This window comes from Polypterus senegalus, chromosome 8 (assembly GCF_016835505.1).
Source record: "Polypterus senegalus isolate Bchr_013 chromosome 8, ASM1683550v1, whole genome shotgun sequence".
NCBI classification, from domain to species: Eukaryota; Metazoa; Chordata; class Cladistia; order Polypteriformes; family Polypteridae; genus Polypterus; species Polypterus senegalus.
Genome location: NC_053161.1, coordinates 66,399,411 through 66,413,596, shown reverse-complemented (window position 1 = coordinate 66,413,596; position 14,186 = coordinate 66,399,411). Strand labels below are relative to the sequence as shown.

Below are 14,186 nucleotides of genomic sequence, written 5' to 3'. Positions count from 1 at the left end.
GTGTGAATAAAAACCTGCTTTTAACTCAAAAGATATTGAACGAAATGAGAATTGCACTATCTGACTTGTTGCATCATTGACGTCATGACTGTTTTCAATGCTTGGACATGTTTATCGATCATCCTGTTCCTGAATGCTACTGAACCATATTTGGGCCCACCTCTTCCAAGCGGGCCAGGTCATGGTATGGTTGGCCTGGCATGGAGCGATTACACTAGTCAAACGAACTAGACTTTGTTGGAGTTACATGTGAACAAATGTGCTTGGGCAAAGAACGAATTACCAGTGTGAGTATACCCTTAAATAAATGACCAGGACATAGTTTCCTTGGTTTAGCAAGAAACTGCCAAATGCTCTTAGTATCAGCTCAAGAATTACACCTTATATTAACAGGGCTGGTCTTTAGAATGTAGCCACTACTCCTTATCTAATCAATCACTAACCAAATAAGACAGAAACAGCTTGTCAAGGCCGGGCACTGTTGTTTGAGCAAAGAGCCATAATTCAAGAAGTGTCAACCTTCATGGACTTCAATTGTCAATCAAAAAGGGTGAGCTTATGTGTACTTGAGGCCAAAGGCAAGACCTCCATTCCTTCTTTACAAACCCTTGCAAATCCTAGATCTGGTCTCTTCTCATCAAGCTTACTACTGTCAACCTGACAGCAACTTTGGCTATGCTGGACTCCAGAGCCTGCACCATACTTTCAAATTGTTGCATTACCAGTTCAGTTAAGAGTCCTGGTATGCCAATGGGATCTCCATTATCAGGACTCTTAGCTGTACTGGTAGTGCTGCAGTTAGAAAGTGTGGCTCTAACTTAGTACACACCAAAACTTTGGGTACACTACATTGACGACATATTCATCATAATAAAAAGCGACCAGCTAACCATATCAATGCTATATTCCCTGCAATCCTGTTTACTGTGGAAAAAGAAATAAACTGACGCATCAACTTCCTAGACATATCCATTGAAAGAGGTAACAACGCCACCCTGATTACAGGTGTTTATCATAAGGAATGTTATACAGGTAAAATATTACACTTTGCTAGCAATCACCCATCATTGCATAAATGAAGCTGCGTTAAGACTCTGTTTAGAGGAGTTCACACCCAAGGATGTAATACCAAGGAGACTAAAAAGAATGAAGGCACTATCTTTTCCATTTCTTCATATCAAACAGCTTCCCAAAGACATTCATCAGACAATGCTTACATAGGAGATGCCATAGACCCTAGCAAACATGACTCCAACCTGAACCCCCTATCCCACCTGGCATACATTTCCTTATCATCATGGGGTAATAGAATTTACATCATGTATCCTGTCCAGATCAAGCATCAAAATAGTGTACAAGCCTACAGCCCATTTCAATGCTAAAAGTAAGAAATCGGCAACAGAGACATAGAATGCAGCGTACAGCATACCATGTAATTCATGCCAGGCAAAAACAGGAACATAGCAATGTAGTCAGAAGAAAGGACCCATGGTCTCTGATTTACACACATGTCAGTTTGACCGGACATACTGTACATTTAAATGGGACTTAGTGCAAGTAAAATTCAAGGCTAATACTAAAAGTGCCAGAGAACTGGCTGAAATGTGGCTATCCAATGAAAACACCATTAACAGACATTTGGACATGAACCCAGGGTATAGAAGCTTGAAAAGAAGAACATGGGGATAATAAATAGGACTTTATTAGCAACACCCTCCAAACCCCACCCCATCAATTCACAAACACGCACACACCCACATATATATACTGTGTATATATATATATATATATATATATATATATATATATGGTGGCACGGCCGGGACGCCCAGGAGGACCAGAGGAGGGCTTGTACCTACTCCAGACCGCGAGGGGGCATCCGTCCTGGTTACGCTGGTGGCCTCGGGTAGGGGGCATGGAAGCCCAGACCTGTAGGGGCCCGTGGCCACCGGCAGGCGGTGCCCCGCTGCCTGAACAGCCCTGGGCCCAGCACTTCCGCCACACCAGGAAGTGCTGAGGGGAAGACTACAGGGGACACCCGGACGGCTTCCGGGTGCGCATCCGGCACTTCTGCCACACAAGGGCGTGTCTGCGGAGGAGTGCCGGGAAACAGCTGGAGCCCATCTGGGTTCCCATAAAAGGGGCCGCCTCTCAGCAGTCGGGGCTAGAGTCGGGAGGAAGGAAGACAAAGCTGGCGAGAGGACAGAAGGCGGCCAGAAAAGGACTGTGTAGCCTGGACTTTGGGGAATCGGTGCAAGAGGCACTGGGGTTTGTGAGAGCACGGTAACTTTGTAAATATTAGTCTGTAAATAAACGGTGTGTGGTGAAGAACAACATGTCTGTCTGTCTGTGTCCGGGCCAGCGTTCACAATATATATATATATATATCTATACTAATAAAAGACAAAGCCCTCACTCACTCACTCACTCACTCATCACTAATTCTCCAACTTCCCGTGTGGGTGGAAGGCTGAAATTTGGCAGGTTCATTCCTTACAGCTTCCTTACAAAAGTTGGGCAGGTTTTATTCGAAATTCTATGCGTAATGGTCATAACTGGAAGCTGTTTTCTCCATTTACTGTAATGGAGATGAGCTTGAATGCCGTGGGGCGGAGTTTCGTGTGACATCATCACGCCTCCACGTAATCACGCAGTACATAGAAAACCAGGAAGACCTCAAAAGCGCTGAAGAAAACATGCATTATATAATTGAGAAGGCAGCGAAACAATAAGAAGCGGCAGTGACATATACAACCATATTCATGAGTTCTGCTACGGAAACAAAGCACGATGTAAACCTACACTTTAAATTAAGTTCATAGACAGGCTGCCGCTGGCGTTTGTAATTTAGTGCCTGTCCATATAAGGCCGTCCGGCAGCGGCAATCCAATAGCAAACTCCCACTAAATATTCACGGGTGAAGGACTGTGCTTATGGAGAGGAAGATGAGATGGTCAGGGTGGTGTTTGGCACAAACTCAAAAACTGCGAGAGAAAGTTTTAAGTGCCAGGACTAAGGTAACATTAAATACAGCCATGGACATAGCACGAGATGGCACCAGCACAGCTGGGAACCTTCGATGCATGTACACCGCGGCTCACGTGAACTGGCGCGTGCACAGATAAAAGCAACAGTTCCAAAGAGCTGAACAAAAAGAATTACACAATTGAAAAGGCAGCAAAAATATGAAGCGTCTGATACATACAAGCATATTCATAAATCCAGCTACTGCGGAAACAAAGCACACGGTGGAAAAAGTCAATGTCCGCTAAAGGAAGACAGTGTAAAAAACCCGTGCATGCAGTGTGTCAGGTCTCAGATAAAGAAGAAGACGAGCTGTTTATTGATGCAGTAAAAAGCGAATCGATGAATGAAACCTGTCATCTTTACAGCGATTGACAAACACGGAATGTAACTTGAACACAACACATCCTACAAATACGAACCTGATTGAAAGAAATAATGATAATCAAATCCTTGATGACAGCAACACTCAGTAACACTCACAAAACAAATACTGTATATTGACAGTCATGTTACGTTATTTTTAAAATGTTCCCTTTTCTTTTCTAGCTTTTTAACACACTACTTCTCGCTGCGATACGCGGGTATATATATATATATATGTATATATATATCCCGATCTACATACTCGAATAATGGATACTTTATTAGCCATCAATGATTGTTTTGGTAAAGCCATACTCAGTGTATTCATTAGATGAGCGGTAAAAAGTAAGAGCGAGGGAGGATGACTTATTGAGGCATGCAGGCTGTAGTCGCGTCAACTCTATCTGAATTGCGATCACATTTGAAAAATATATCTTTTCAAGTTCTATTTAGTCCATATGTGTCAAACTCAAGGGCGGGCCACATCCGCCCGGCGTGTAATTATATCCGGCCCGAGATCATTTTATATACTGTATTATTGTTATTAATGGCCGGGTATATGAAGCGCTGGTAACACAATAAACTACAGATCCCATAATGCAGCGCTTCAGCTGCCTTGCGAACACTTACGCGTTAATCAAGTCTAGCTTATGATGCTGCAAGTTATTGCGAAGCTAGCTCACACGATGCTGAAGAGAAAAGTTGATTCTGAAAATAGAGCCTTTAAAACCGATGGGAGGCTGAGTATATGTTTACTGAACCCGTGTGTCTCATTTGTGGAGCTAATGTGGCTGTAATTACAGAATTTAATCTAAGGCGGCACTATGAGACAAAACATCAGGGTAACCTGAAGACCTGAATGCAATGCAGAAGATACAGAAAGCAGAAGAATTAAATAAGAATCTGACACTTCAGCGGACGTTTTACCCGTGCACAATCACAAAGTGATTTCAAGTGAAGCTGCTTTTATGGGAGACACAAATGCACCAGTGCAACTTTCCCTGTTGCCAAGTAATGTTAAACCAAGTCGTCACTACGGTGTTCCCAAATCGCACTTTGCTGATAAACTGAGCGCACTGAGTTTGCACGGCGCTTTGGTGACTTTGAAGAACAAAAAGTCCGTCTACATGCGGCTCGAACCTTGTGCATGTTTGGTAGCACATATCTGTGTGAGAAGCTCTTCTCAGTGATAAAGACTAACAAAACAGCACACAGGAGTCGCCTCACTGATGAGCACCTGCAATCCATCCTGAGAATCTCCACAACACAGAACCTCACACCAAACATAAACGAACCTGTTGCCAAAAAAGATGCCAGGCGTCCAGCTCTAAAATGACATATGAGCAAAGACAACTGAATGATTTGATTTGTTATTGCTGAAAGGAACACATTTTATTTATATTTCCAGGTTTTGTTATGCAGCATGTTCATATTTGAATTTGTATAATTTTGACAGGATATATTTTTATGGAGAGCAAAATCTTTTGGGATATTTAAAATCTAAGTTTATTTTTATATAAAATTACATAAGAGTAAAGAAATTTGAATGTTTGTTCTTTTAACGTTTACTTTATTTCTAACTTGTATAATTTAGACAGGATATATTTTTATGGAGAGCAAAATATTATAAGTTGTTTAAGGTTTGAGTTGATTTATTCAGGAATAATATTCCTGTCTGTTTTTACCATTCCTACCAAAGATATTTCTGTCGACTAAATAAAAATTCCTTCTATTTAAAATTTAAATAGAACTTGAACAAATCGATAGTTCATAATATCCAGCAGACTTGCGTAGAGCGGGAGTTATCCGTTTTAACAAGCAGCGTATTGCACTGATACTGAAATAGCTGTGTGTGTATATATGTAGATATGTATGTATATGTATATATATGTTTATATATGTGTGTGTGTATATATATATATATATATATTTGTGTGTATATATGTGTGTGTATGTATGTATGTGTGTATGTATATATATGTGTATATATGTAGATATATATATGTATGTATATATGTGTGTGTGTATATATATGTGTATATGTATAGATATGTATATATATATGTTTATGTGTGTGTGTGTAAATATATATATATATATATATATATATATGACAGCAACACTCATCACTCAAAACAGTGACAAAACAATTACATTGACAATCATGTTACGTTATTTTCAAAATGTTTCCTTTTCTTTTTCATTGCTTCTTTAACACACTACTTCTCCGCTGTGAAGTGCGGGTATTTTGCTAGTATATATATATATTGTGAAGGATGGCCGGCCATTTATCCCGGCCAATACCCCCAAGCCGCCAGGTGGAGCCCTCCTTGCAGTGTGGAGGTCCCCAGAAGACCAGCAGGGCATCATGGACATTGGAGTTTTATGCAAAGCCCTGCTGGATGCCGTGGGGGCCACAGGAGGGAGCTGCAGGGAGGACCGAGGGCTTCTTTGTGCCCTGTGACCTGGAGGTTCGTCACAGGAAGAGCGACGGACTTCCGGGTTGAAGAAAAGGACTATTTTCCCTGAGCCATAAGGAATAAGGACTTGTGGACTGTTGGGCAGAAACACTTCCGGGTCAGGAGATATAAAAGGACTGTGGGAGCTCCCAGACGGCGAGCTGAGCTGGGTGGAAGGGTGGCAACGCGTCTGGGAGCTGGAGGATTGGTTTATTTGAGAATTGTTGATTTATATGAGTATTGTGGAAGAAAAATAAAGTCAACATTTGGACTTTTACCTGGTGTCTGGAGTCATGGACAGGGGTTCAAGGGAGCGAGAGCGCCCCCTATCGTTCACAATATATATATATATATATATATATATATACTCTTTAATAAAACCCTTGTGTGCGTCCAGGTGTCCGTGTGTGTGTGTGTCTTCTGGTGAAGTGCGCATGCGCGGGGCCACACAGCACATGTTCAGTCTCTTCCTGTGCATTCCCTGTGCAAAAAGAGAGACAGATACACACACACACAGGCGCGCGTGAGTCACGCACACACACAGGCGCTGCGTGAGTCACGCACACACACAGGCGCTGAGTCACACACACACACAGGTGCGCGGTGTCCGTGTGTGTGTCTTCTGGAGAAGTGCGCATGCGCGGGGCCACACAGCACGTGTTCAGTCTCTTCCTGTGCATTCCCTGTGCAGAGAGAGAGACACACACAGGCGCGCGCGCATCTCACACACGGATTAATTGTATTTACATACAATCCTATGGGGGAAATTACTTCGGTTCATGACCAAATCAGGTTACAACCCGAACGAATTGGAACGAATTATGGTCGTGAACCGAGGTTCCACTGTATTACTGTCAGACAAAATTACAGGCATTTTACGGAAATACAAACCAGTATTACTGAGAGAGAAAATTAACGGCACACAATACAGTGACACATATTACAGCCACATACAAGGTCCCTTGCCATTTAATATAGACCGTTCATACAAATGTTTATGCACTACTGTTCTAGCGCCCGTTATTTTAACGGGCTTAATGTCTAGTACTATATATATATATATATACTTGCATATATCCATCTTCTGATATCTTTATATTATAAATAAATTGTATTATTTTGTTTGTTACAGCAAACATGTTTAGGTTATTTAGGTTATTTGTTGAAAAATAGCCATCACCATGTCTGCACCACAACAAAGATAGTGAAAGTGTTTAACATAGACTTTATTTTTAATCTTGTTCATAAATTGTACAGATCTTTTCATTTTTCTGGTGTCTCGGCTGGAAAGCGAAACAGAGATTTTAATTAATTGCCAACATTTCCAAAGGAAAACCTGATAATTATTTAATTAATTAATGAATTAGTTAGTTAGTTAGTTAGTTAAGTGATCAATACAACCCCTTTCCTACAGCTAGGGTAGCAGGGAGTCACACATAGCAAAAGTGTAAGAAAAATGAATCAAAGGCCTACAACCTTTGACAAGTGTTCCCATATGAATTATACTACATGCTGTCAGGTGTTTTACATGAACACCACAAGCTGTCAATTTTCTCACAAACTCTAATCTGTTTTGTCTTATATTTGTAGAAAAAAACTCACATAATGGCCACATCTGTAAGATCATCTGAAAAAAGCTTTAAGTCCTGACAAAAAAAAACAAAAAAACGTACCTGGTAAAATCCAATGAGGTATGTCATGGTGTAGGACAGCATCACTCTGTCAGCATCCCTTGCAGTGGTATTGACTAATTTTGTGGTATTCGAAAAAGAACTGTTAGATGAGGCAGCTGATGAGATCATGTAATTAGAGTCCGGAGAAAGGGAGAGAATTGCTAAACCAACCATCAAAGAAGTAACAGGAAATGGACCTGAAAAAGTAAATGTCAATCTATATACTGTATACTTGTGTGGCTATAAAATAAAAAAATATACTTTTGAAAGTGGCTAAAGTTCTTAAAAATAATCACATTCATGAGATTTACAGTAAATAATTCTTTAATGGACTCTGCTGAGGCATTTGTTCTTTTCTGCTAGCATTTGATACCTTCAGCATAGTACATTGCCCTCATCTCTTAAAGTCAGTTTGCAAAAGGTTTTCAATATATGTTTAGAAAAAAGTACTATTTTTTTATCTTCTGCTTTCACCATTTCTCAGATTCACTAACATAATACAGTACTTTGAAAATCCTTTTATTTGTACCTTTAAGCAACATCAGTGACACCATTCCTTTGTAACAATAAAGTGATAACACACTGACATAGTGAATTAAATTATACATGTTGATTGAGTAATTCACTTACTTACTAACAGAATGTGAAGACATTACTAGGTGCTGGGAAATTTTTTTATCCAATTTCTAATATTTAGAAACACTAGGGGGCTCTGCCCTCTGCTCGCTTCGCTCGCCCACCTCCAGATTTGGTTTACTGGATATACAATTTGAAGAGATTGTTATTTTCATGGGAATTGTTACATATGCATTATTTTCACTTTTACTTTAAAACTTTTACTTTAAAAACAATACTTGTCCTTTATTTCCAGCCCTGGGGCTTGGTTAAATCTTTCCCATAGGATGTATAATGTTGCTCGTGTTGGGAAGGGGGGGTGGCTGAATGCACACTAAGGAGATGCTGTTGAATCAGTTGCTGTCTTTCTGCTGCTGCTGGCGAGCTGCGTTTTCTGCTTGTCGTGATGTGCATCGATCATTTAAAAGCCTGTACAGCAGCTGTCCTTTTGCCAGTTCTTGTCTCTGCTGCTCACGTTGTGAAATGGTGTATCAGAACGCACGCTAAGCAGAAGCAGTCGGATCATCTGCTGGCTTGCTGCTGCTGGCGAGCTGCATGTTCTGCTTCTCGCTTGTTGTTGTTTTAAGAGCTGGGAGTACATGAAGTCTGTCTGCCAAAAGCATTCCAACAACTGCTTGGTTAGATAATAATAATAATTCTTTGCATTTATATAGCGCTTTTCTAACTACTCAAAGTGCTCAGCAATTACAGGTTAAGGGCCTTGCTCAAGGGCCCAACAGAACAGATGTCCATGAACTTGTTTTAAATGTTGTCTCACTGCCTTGTCTCGCGTGACATTAAAGTGTCTCTCGTGGGACGTCAAATTGTCTTCCAAGATTGTCCGATTGTCTCCCTAGTCTCCCTCTCAGGAATTTTTTAGAATAGATAATAGAAAGAAGTCAGACTAAGTATAGGGTAGAGTCCTGAAACATGTCAACGTGATGTACAATGGTGTGAATATTCATTGACTGAAGTTAATACTCTGGATGCTATGGTTATATGACCCTCTGGACTTTGTTACTTAAACATTAAGGATTGTTTGCCTGACCTGCCTTTATTTTCAAAATGTTTAGCATGTTGGAAGTTTTCTCAAGATTTTTTTTGGAAGTGGAGGTAAGGTATTTGTGAACCTGTAGTACTTAATGTGAACAAAAAATAAAAAACAAAACAATTAGATAAATGACCATGCTTTCTTTAGTTTGTATTTGTATTTAGTATCCATAAGTATAGTGAAGATTCACTTCTAGGTGATATATCTCCTTAATGTCTTTGTGTTCTCAACAGTAATATTGTAGTATAAAGATCCTTCAAACTAGTTATTACATAAAATGCATAGTAAATATGTGTCTAAGCCATTTTTCTATCGCTATCATTTAAAATGTTCCTGTAGTAGCAAACCCATGAATAAACCTACCGACAGAAATATGTCTTGAGGTTCCAAGGAAGAAATATGTCAAAATAGGAAAGAATGAAGAATAAAGACCGTAGACAGGTGGAACTGAAGCAAGCAGGGCAAATGCCAGACCTGAACAAAAAATAAAATTTAAGTGATAGTTATAAGGGTCAGTTCATAAAATGACACTGAATGTACAGTACATTTCTGGAAGACATATTGACATAGAGGGGAACATTATCAGTACAATGAAATGCATTAGCTGCTTTTACTGGTGCAGACAAATTGGCATCAATACAGTACTTGGTACAACAGAACAGCTTACACAAATTATTTAACAATTCAAGTGACAGTCAGAAATAAAAGCAGCCATGTTCAAAATTGAGAATTCAGTAAATGTAAGAACATTTGCACATATCAGATATAAACATATCATATGTATTAGACAGACCAAATAACACCAAAACAGTAACTTTAAATGTTTTTCTATTAAAATAGTAATAACAAATTGTTCTTATGGTTCACCTTAAGTATATATGTGATTTAAAATATATACATTAACTCCACATTATTCAAATTTATTACAAGTATGAAATATATACAGTTGCCAAGTAATTCTGAGCATTTTTTGTTGACTATTATTGCTACATGGAAAGAGAAGCACAGAAATCAGTCCAGTTGAGTGTTTTACCCAATAGATTTTTTAAACTAATAATAACGGCATTAAAGGCTGCATACTATGAACTTTTTTGGTTTCATTGTGATTGATAAAATAAAATTACTTTGGCTGTAACATTAAATTATTACCAGGAAAGCTAAAGATGAAACAATAAAAGTCACTCACCTTGTAAGCATGCTACAAGTCCTGTTGTGACCCCAGAGATGATGTCACTAATCAGCCATTCCTTTACTTTATAATTAGGTAACCAGTCACATATTGGGAAAAACGTCTGAAATATCTGCTTGGCCCTTTTGGATGAACAGCTTATTTCAAACATAAACAGAATTTTAGTAATTCATTCCAAATATATCAAAAGAAAACTACTTGGGAAACAAAAAGCATTAAGGTAACAAATCTACTGTATGTTTCAGTGTGCTTATCCAGACAACCTGTTTTTCAACTGTATATTGTAATTATAAAAAAAAAACACTCACCCACCTGTACACAGCTATACATAATACATCGAAACACACATTTATCGCATATGCATCATTGCTGCATACTTTATTTAAATGTACAACATATCTATAATCTTACAGAAGATTCCTATTTAAAGCAAGTGTGACATATTGATAAAATGTCAAATGTGGTGTATTTTTCTAAACTCTAAATGTAGTGTTTTTGATTTTATTTCAATGCTAATGGGGGGGGGGTATATTTAAAAGTAGCTTGCACCTTTGCATTTAACTTTAGTATATATATATATATATAGTAATTTCAAAATACCTTGTATTGTTTATGTACAGATGACAGTGAAAATGACCTTCTCTAACTACACCTAAGTGCAAATTTTGACAAGATCTCCTTAAAACCCGAATAAGCAGGAAAAGCATATAAATGAATAAGGTAACCAATAATAAGGCCTCTTCCATATAACCCTGAACTGGATTAAGTAAGTTGAGGAATTGATGAATGCAGTCATAAGTAAAATTGGGACACACGTGGTTTTCTCTCTGTTCCACAAGTGATAAAAATGTGAGAGGGTTTTTTGGGGTGTCTGATAATTGTATGCTTATGGGATGATCACTTAATAAAAAAGTGCTCATATACAGGCTACTTTCAAGTTATCCACTCAGTAATTCATTGATATGATATCAATAGAAAAAATCAATATAGCTTGATTTACTCAAACAAAAGGCAAAAGTGAATAATGAAGTAGGTGAAAGAGCAATAATATAACATTCTGAAAACCTGCTAATTCAATTCAGGGTTATGGTGGCCAGAGCTTAACCCAGCTGAATCAGGTGCAAGGCAGAGACCAGCCCCAGACAGGCACGTACACGGGAAAGCTTAGAATCCCCAATAATCTTTACACTTTATACATGTCTTTGGGAATGTAGGAGTGGGAACAGATTTGAAAAAAAAAATTAACCCAGGGACTTACATCCATAATAGAAGACATAATCACTAAGCCACTTTTGCAAGACAAACTAAGTAAAAAGGAAAGTTAATTAACTAGCTTCCTGGTGTTTATTTAAATAACAGCTCCCTCAAATGTGTCTTAAGCTAATAAATCTGTAGTTAGTTATTATTTAGTTTTCTGAGAAAAACAACTCTTTTAGTATTATACAGCTGCCAACAGTAAAGGACAGCTTTTATACATTTTCAGCTCCAATCTGCACTGGCAAGAATGACAGCAAAGTAGGAACCAATCCTGAATGGGACATCAGTGCATGTAGGGTGTGCACACTCACTTGTGCAAAGTTCAGAAACATCATTCCAACAAATATGAACATCTTGGTGTGTATCTCAAGAATAATAACAATACATCAAGAAAATATCTCAAGAAAAATAACAGAGGTACACCAGAGCATTGCATGACCCAAATAAAACCTTAAAAAATGCAAATTGACAAGTGTAATACAATATTTGTGGAAGAAAAATTTAAATGAATATAATTGAAATAGTTTAATGATGTAATTCATTCGAATTTATTAAAATAGCATGACATTGCATTCTCAAACCAGCTGAATGGAGCCTCTGCTGGCAGCAATTATTACAAGGCAGGATACAGCCCTGGACAGTATGCCAGTCCATTGTAAGTCCCAGTCACACTCAAACTGGGTCAATTTTATACCAATTATTCTAACTAGCAATGCAAATGATTATTCTTTAAACAATTGGCATTTTCCAAAGTAATCGTAGGATGGCTGAAGGCCATGGACCTGAATGTTTAAATTCCAAAGCCTGTATTTACATTGCTGATGCATATTATCTATTCATTGATCATGAGGATGCATGAAACACGAACCCACTATTATTGCAGGTCTTCATTTCCTTTATGCTGTGTCAAATTAAAGTTTTCTGCTCACCTGCATGAATTCCGAAATCTTTCCTTCAAGGTTTTTGAAATCCTCAGTTTTCGCTCATTGTCAGTTTCAAACAAAGGTTTGCAATACACTGGCCGAGCAACAAAATACCCTTGTTCAGATGTGTTGTTCTCCATCTTGAAATGCAAGCTCCTGAATTCAAAAAGACACATCAACTTAAATAAATGATGGAGCTTTCCAAAAATTAATGATAACAGCTTCCAAGATGAAAAATATTGGAATAACAGGAAGATATTTAAGATTGCAATTCTTTTTTCTGTTACTTTAAGGAAAAAAAGCTTAATCCTACACAAAAGAATTCAACATTGTATGCTGCTATGCAAGTTTGATGCTGCTTGTCACAATGAGAAGAAAAAAGTGTAAGGTGTAATTACCTAGAAGGATAAAATGAAGCCAGCCTTTTGGCATAGAAAGGCACAGGCCTTTTATAAAGCACATCGCACACCTATGTTATGATCTAAACAAGAGCCAACAAGTACTAGATTTTTTGAGATTTGTTCCAGGTGGCCCCACCCCTCATGTGACACTGGTGTTCCTAACATTAGCATTAAGTACATTGCGAAAAAGAAAGATGAATTAAATCCATGCTGTTAAGGGAACAAAGGTCAGGGTTGTGCATGTCCAACCAAAAGCTGTGGAAAAACTCATCATCATATCATCTTTTGAAATGGTTGTTGGTATATTTTATTTTCCATGCTTTCCATTTTGCCATTTAGGGATACTTCTCAAAGAAATGCTGACATGCTTTTAATTTCCTTAGCTAACACAATATCTAGGAGAGTATTTTTCAGACTAGTGGAGCCCTTTCAGTCAACCAAGCTTACCTGGTTAGCCTTCGGCTCATCCAGATACTTTTTGCAAGCTATATTGCTCGATTTGTTTGCATATTCTCATGACACCTTGTGTATAGATGTGCTTTCCGGCTTTATTCACTGATTAATTTCCTGATGATTTCCACTGGTGTCTTTGATTGTTTAATTGAAAGAATTCTGCAGAATCAACATTTTAATGCCTCTATGAATTTTGAATATCTGAGTTAGGTCTCTGCGCAGTCTTCTCTAAACAGGTTTAATTGTTTGAGCATGTTAGAGTTGAATTTGCCCTTTAGTCTTGAAATGAACTTAGTTATTCATTTCTGTACATCTTCAGAGATGCTGTGTCTGTGCAAAATAATGACCAGGACTGCACACATGATTCCAGATGTGTTCTACACAGTACAGTACAGTGACTGAGCATAATGTTCCTTCACTTGTATTCAATAATGAGGGTGGGTGCGTGCATGTGTGCTCTGTAACAGACTGGCACCCCATCTAGTGTAGGTTCTTGCCTTGTCCCCAATACAACTGGGATGGGGTCTCACCCTAAAATAGATTAAAGTAGCATGGATAGTGGATAGACTCACCTTTTATTTTATAGCATTTTAGTTTCTTATTTGTGGGTTGCTTAAAAATGAGAATTTATATCTTTGTTAAGATTATTATTTATTTTTTCTATTCATTTACTTGTTTAGTTTTGACATTATTGCTGTATAAGCTTTCGTCACAAGCAGCATCATAAGACACTTTACAATGCACGCAATATTATAGTATAAAACAACACTAGGCC

At 38.3% G+C, this 14,186-nt stretch overlaps 1 protein-coding gene across 1 annotated transcript in view; it reads right to left on the bottom strand.

The window, feature by feature from the left end:
* The window catches only part of slc26a4 (solute carrier family 26 member 4), a 55,533-nt gene extending 42,535 nt beyond the window's left edge, over positions 1-12,998 (bottom strand). Inside the window, exons 1-5 of the mRNA XM_039761201.1 lie at positions 12,956-12,998; positions 12,564-12,713; positions 10,375-10,514; positions 9,552-9,662; positions 7,523-7,719 (exon numbers count right to left, since the gene is read on the bottom strand). Of these exons, the coding sequence (XP_039617135.1) occupies positions 7,523-7,719; positions 9,552-9,662; positions 10,375-10,514; positions 12,564-12,697 (582 nt within the window). The 5' untranslated portion in view covers positions 12,698-12,713; positions 12,956-12,998. The remainder of the gene's footprint in view (positions 1-7,522; positions 7,720-9,551; positions 9,663-10,374; positions 10,515-12,563; positions 12,714-12,955) is intronic.
* Positions 12,999-14,186: the final 1,188 nt, after the last annotated feature.